The 6,246-nt window shown below is 42.7% G+C and overlaps 1 protein-coding gene across 1 annotated transcript; it reads right to left on the bottom strand.

The window, feature by feature from the left end:
• Positions 1 to 779: 779 nt before the first annotated feature.
• On the bottom strand, positions 780 to 5,844 carry bhlhe40 (basic helix-loop-helix family, member e40). The gene is made up of 5 exons (XM_061833636.1): positions 5,397 to 5,844; positions 5,246 to 5,309; positions 5,044 to 5,151; positions 4,575 to 4,698; positions 780 to 3,723 (listed from the first exon to the last, which is right to left on the bottom strand). The coding sequence occupies exons 1-5, from the start codon at positions 5,471 to 5,473 to the stop codon at positions 2,876 to 2,878; spliced, it is 1,221 nt and encodes a 406-aa protein (XP_061689620.1). The 5' UTR covers positions 5,474 to 5,844; the 3' UTR covers positions 780 to 2,875.
• Positions 5,845 to 6,246: the final 402 nt, after the last annotated feature.

Below are 6,246 nucleotides of genomic sequence, written 5' to 3'. Positions count from 1 at the left end.
ACCCCAAACGGGACAAACCGAAAGGAAAAGGAGAAGAAGATTGGGATTGAAAAGATTGCAAATATGTATAATTATATGTAATCAAATTTGACAGTAAGTACAGTATTGTATGTTTGTTTCCCTTACTCTATGACCTCTTGAACAGTTTTCTTGAGGAAGTCAGCATCAAATACTTTTAGAATCGGCATCCATTGCAGTTGGGGATCATGGTCCAGGTTAATGTCGATAGTAGGAGGAGCGAGGTCCGAACTGCACGACATCGCCAGTCCGACAAGCAGCACTGCACCACGGACCAGGACCAGGACCAGCATCGTGACTGGCGCAGACCCCACCGTCAACCCGTCAACGCCGCTCTAACCTACTGTAGAAAGATCATCAGCGCCTAAAAGCTGTTTTCATTTGGAGGGACAGGGAATCAGTATTTCCGGTCCAAGTTTTTCACAACTCAAGCTCAAGTGAAAGTTGCAGTGATATCGAGAGTCACTGAGCAGGAATCAATCCCACGCTGCCTGCACCAAAGTCAGGCGTGATGTTTCTATCTAAATGTCTAAATTAATTCCTATAGCCCATTGGGCTCCATATTTAACTGTATGTGAACCAGTTGTGTACTATTATTGTATTCTAATTTTGAAATTGCCACTCCAGTTGTACCTATACTTTGTGGAAATGAAGTTAATAAATAAAATATATATATGTAGATATAACAAAACGTGAGCTAAAAACAAATGTGTTGTTTAGGGTTGTAAAAAAACTTTGGGGGGATGATACCAAGCAAAGTTGTTTTTATTGTTAGCGTTATTATTTATTAATTCATAATACAATATAAGCAATAAAAAAGCGCGAAGCAACAAATGCAGATAGTTTTAAAATTGGCCTGGAAACCTTTAGCAACTTTTGAGAAGTGACGCAAACGATACGATGCACACGTCTTGTCGATCTGATCCGTGTTGGTATGGACCTGTGAGCAGATGTGCGCTAGTTTCCCACTAGATGGCGCTTGTCTTCCTATTTTTGTGGTCAAAACAAAATTGAGTCAAAGCTGATATCAAGTTGGTAATATTCCACTTATGTGTGTTTCAAAACAGAACAAAGTTGAAGTTTCATTATACGCCACACCATTGCTTCAACAACTGACATCATCAGCTCCTCATCCCATTTTTCTTTATATCAACATTTAAAAAAATGTGCAAAGTCAAAAGAACACTGTTCCTATACGCTCTTTTTTTGAGGGGCAGAATCCGTTAAAACATTCAATAATGGACGAGTTGGTTCATAGTCATTCAAATCAACTATAGACAAGTGACGTTTACAAAACAACCTTCAGTCCGTAAATGGAAATGATATTCAAATATTTCTATTTCCATAAAATCTAAATTTACCTCGTGTTGATAATCCATAGCATCCATTGCTGCATCAGTTTTTTATTTTCATTGCACTCATGTCATGTTTCACCTTCTACTGAAGAAAATAAAAAGGTTAAACCAAGAGTGCAAACTGCAAGATTGACCGTGCATTTCTGCCAATTACTCGACACATCGTTCCTTTGAGATGTTTCAGAATTTGATATGTTTACAGCTTGTAATCTAAGACAAGATACTGATTTACAGCCGCTTGACTCCTTTATTGGTTATGTAATTGTTACGTAAGCATGAGTTGCTCTGGAGAGCTGTCAAGATGGCCGACCACAACTTGTACACTAACAGGCAGTGGATTCCACAGGGTTGGGGGGGGAGGCTTTTTTATATCTGAGTATATATCAATAAAACTTTGTAAAATTCCGACCGACAAGCTCGTTATAATTAAAAATAAAAATCCCAAGTACCTCTTTCTATAAAAAAATTACTTTGTTTCAATTTTACATTCACGCTTTGCCACAGACACAACATTTAAAGAAAAACACATTAAAAAAAACTAAATAAACATTGCCAGTGTGTCTGCACAAAATAAGTCAAAGGCAACAAAGATCAGGCTGGGCTTCATCGTGACTTTGTGGGCGAAACACAAATGTGGGGATGAAAACAAAAGCTATGAACAACGTTTGGCGTACAGCACACGACGACCATGAACCTTCCTCGGACAGCGACACAAATACACTCATTCGGTCACGTATCAAAAATAGAAATGTGAAGAGTAGTATATCAACAACAACAAAAAAAACAACAACACAATTCGACAGGAGATTAATGTAGATGCTCACCGAAGTCGCGTGTCAAAAGGAAATCTGAAAGCATAAATGCTGACTTTCACAGATCATGAGTGACACACCTCGTACAGTGACAACGCCCTGAATTCTTGAAAAACGTTCATGTTTATCTGCCAAGCTAACTGAAGGATGAGTGATATCTTGTGGTCAACACAAAAAAAAGGAATTTGGCAAAAAAAAAAATAAAACAGATTTAAACAACGAATAAATGATGTGTAGTTGCAGTTCTGAGACAAAAACATAAGATCAGTAGATCTGTTGCTCTACAGCAGATCGGAGGAGCCCAAGCAGCATGTATAATACAAGGGGCTTTAGTTGAATCCTTACATTCATTATAGACTGGTGTGTATGTGTGTGCAAATAGGTCGAAATCGTACATACTTTTTTTCTGGGGTGGGAGTTTATGTCCCTTACATTCTGGATTCACCTTTGACATTCGACACAGAGTGCAGAGAATAGGGTTTCTGCTCCTCTTCCAGACTCATTCCCACAGGTTCACAGTGTTTCAAAGTCATGCAACCGGTGGGCATGACCCTTGAAAATCCACGTAGAGGAGCAGATGATAGAAGGGGGTTTGCAGTTTACAAGTTCAGCACCTCTCAATGGCCATCAGCTGTATTTGTTTTGTTTACCCCCTTTTCCATGAAGATTTCCTGTTACACAATGACTCTGTTACTCTTTAGTATCCAAGTTTAATGGGGAGACCTGTTTTAAAGGTTTGTCAAGTACAGGGGAGTCCATGGGGCTCTGGCGGGAAACTGGCGACCCCGCCCTCTGGGACATCACCAGAGGTGGGGAGAGGGTCTCTGGGGGTAAACTCATGCCAGGGTACATGACTGGCATGCCCCCGGGATACCAACACTTGTCCAGCATGGGCAGATACGCCGCCGCTGCTGCAGCCGCAGGGGGAATGAAATAGAAAGGGAGGCAAACTGGCTGCTGGTTGGGGGAGAAACCCACGTAGCTGCCGGCGGCTCCGGCTGGAGGACCGGAGAGGCTTTTATCCTCAGAGGAATCAGACCGAGACTTCTTGGCCTGAGGCTCGCCCCCCTCGTGCTTGACGCCATCAGCGGTCTGCTCAGACCTTGTGGCCTGGAGCTCCCCCTCCTTCCCGTGGCCACCTGAGCGCCGGGCTTTAGGGTCACGTTTCTCGTGTTCCCCCCCGTAGCCACTGTCAGTGTCTGTGTCGCTGCCGCTCTGCTCCCCCATCCCGCCTGGGCAAGTCCTTTGAATGACGGGAACGCAGTTCTTGGACGGCCCATCAGTGGCTCTGGGGGGCTGCTCTGCAGGTTTCTTCAATTTCTCCGAACTATGCAAGACCGACTCGCTGACGAGCGCGTCGCTTTGACGTTGCAGTACTTCAGAAGCGACCTTGTGGATGTGGCTGATGACATGGGACGGCATCAGGTCTTGGCTGGTGTCTCGGCGAGCCAAATAGTGGAGGACCTCTTTGGCGCACAAGTGGAAACCCGAACGGAACATCTGCTCGCTGACCTCTGGGCCGTCACTGCCGTGGTCACCTGGGCCAATATCAGAAGGAACAACATTTACAACAAGGCTTGCATTGGTTGCACGAGTAAAATGTCTGACACTAACATAATAGTTTTGATGAGAAGAGGGGAACATGTCATCACTTTACCACCCAGTCACGTGTAAAACAATATTCATGTTTCAATTAAATATCGACCCTCCCTCCAATGTATCTTTTTTGTATGTATCAAACCAGGAGCAGTTTGCAATAATGTCAATCCCAGATGAGATTCGCAACTCGGCTATAGAATCTTCTTTGGGGACGTTTTTACAGTATACATGCAAGTAAAAATGTACAGTTGTGAGCCTTTTGTTGTGCTTCAACAAGGCACACAAAGCTGAGGTCTACTGAAAGAGATGCGCTGTACTTACCATCAAGAAGTGGATGAAACTTAAGTGTAACGCGTGTTCTCATCTTAAAGTTTGATATTCCAAGCAGAGATAATATTTACCTGTGAGTATTGTATATACTGTTTGTATGCATGGCTGCCCAATTTGTTAAACTTGTAGGTTGAAAGGGTAAAAAAAAAAAAAAAATCAGTGTAAAATCGGTGCTAATTTGTGTTATGGTGTCCTTGGCATCATTAGACAAAATTTTCTGGTTTGGTGTTCAATTCTCTTTCTTGTATTTTTATACTTTATGAGAACCGTAACAAACAGCTCGACACAAGCATTTGGTTTTTATTTGTAAGAACTGTGCAAGGAAGAGTTCAACAGCTGTTACATTTAAAAATAGGTTTTAAAATGTGTTTGTGTCTTCTTTCTCTTATATTACTTATATTCAGTGTACATGAAACATATCAGCTGCAATTTACAGGCGTTCCGTGTGCGCTGGACGTACTTATTTGGAGGCCCTTTTGCAGCTCCAAGATCTGCTGCTGCTGCTGCTCCAGCAGGCTGTTCAAGGCGTTCACGTGCTTCAGAGTGAGTTCCAGCACCACCGCTTTCTCCAAATGACCCAGCGTCTAAAAACAGGAAGACCTTCGATAAGAATGTTGATCTTTCTTATGTAACACATTCTGCAGCCAAACAGAGGACAAGCCTCAAACGCTCAGGAAGTCATGCAATGCAATCCACTCAGACATGACGCCTGAAGAAAAAAAAAAAAACAAAATTATATATATCTATATGAAACGTTTTAAATATATCTATATTTATATTTATATATAGATATAAAACGCATACAAAAACTTTAAAGCTTCACGATATAAAAGATTTTTTTTTAATTGTAATTCTTTTATTAACTTATAACAGGCCACGCGGTGTGCGTTTGCCTCGCAGACATGCAATTAATTCAGATAAAGACTCACAGTAAGCTTGAGGTGCTCTGGGAGCAAATCTTTGAGCTGGGCAATGCATTCGTTGATTCTGTCTCGTCTTTTCTTTTCGATTAGTCGATGAGGCAACTTGTAGGTCTCCTGCAGGTATAAGTGACGCATTTTCTTGACTTTTCATTAACGAAGAAGAAGGGAAAAAAGTGCATGAAATGACATGTATGAACTTGAAAATTACCCTGGTGTCGTCCCCGCGTTTCACCCCCCTCCGTGATTTATACACGTAAATCGGAAAGCCCATCCTTTGGTGAAAAGTTCATTTTTGTTATCATCAAAATTCTGGATAAAATGTGACTGAGTTGTATAACAGAATGTTACATAATCCTCACCCCTGCATGTCAGCGATATCCAGCGACGGCCGTTTGGGCACACATGGCGGCGGCGGCGTCCTCGTAATTCCCTCCATGTCGCTCAAATACAAACCCGAAAACGCCACCAAAAGAAAAAGATCCACAGCGGAGGGGAAAAAAATGACGTCCGAATTCAGTCCCTCCTCTCCTGGGAGCTTCAAGTTGCGGCCACCTCCTTGAGTGCTCGTCACCCTTCTGCTCGTCTGCAGCCAGGAATGGGCGGGTGGCTCGATGCCTACGTGCGGAACAAGTCCTGTGACTGCAGGCTCCCTACACACTGCGCGACTGTGAAGTCCATCACATGAGCCTCACGTGTTGGACGGCGCTTTCAAGTCCCAACACCACACTACCCAAACCCCCCGCTGTTGCTTCCTGTGCGTGCACTCGCGCACACACACGCACGCAGCCTACTGCTGCAGTCGGCCTGCGTGCAAGCCGATTGCCACCCACGGGAGTAGAGTCCCGTGTACAACCACGCTCCGGTTCTTGGGACACACTGTGCAAACCTTCTGCTCTCCGCCCCGATCCTTATTATCAAGGCAATGTAGAGCAGCAGACATGAAAAGAAATGAAACAAAACAATAAAAAAAAAAAAAAAAAAAAAAAACCGGCCTTTATTGTCCATTGCAGTCGCACGCATAGCACATAAAGTCTGAACCTATAAAATGTAGGTCGACTTTAAAATACAATATAATAATCCATCACAAGGTGAAAAGATTGTTCAAAGTTAACCACTGGAAAACAATGTAAAATAAGTTACACAAATGTTTTCAATTGTGTGATGTTTGTAATTATTTCCTGATCTTTCTTTTTCATGAGTAATTACAGC

Source organism: Syngnathoides biaculeatus, chromosome 10, assembly GCF_019802595.1.
Source record: "Syngnathoides biaculeatus isolate LvHL_M chromosome 10, ASM1980259v1, whole genome shotgun sequence".
Lineage (NCBI taxonomy): Eukaryota > Metazoa > Chordata > Actinopteri > Syngnathiformes > Syngnathidae > Syngnathoides > Syngnathoides biaculeatus.
The sequence above is the reverse complement of the archived record's forward strand: the minus strand, read 5'-3'. Positions and strand labels throughout refer to the sequence as shown.

Coding starts and splice junctions, on each gene's coding strand:
- bhlhe40 (XM_061833636.1), bottom strand. CDS start 5,473: ATGGAGGGAATTACGAGGACGCCGCCGCCGCCATGTGTGCCCAAACGG. Junction 4,699..5,043: donor CAGAGCACCTCAAGCTTACT/GTGAGTCTTTAT, acceptor TCCTGTTTTTAG/ACGCTGGGTCATTTGGAGAA. Junction 3,724..4,574: donor GCAAAAGGGCCTCCAAATAA/GTACGTCCAGCG, acceptor ATATTGGCCCAG/GTGACCACGGCAGTGACGGC.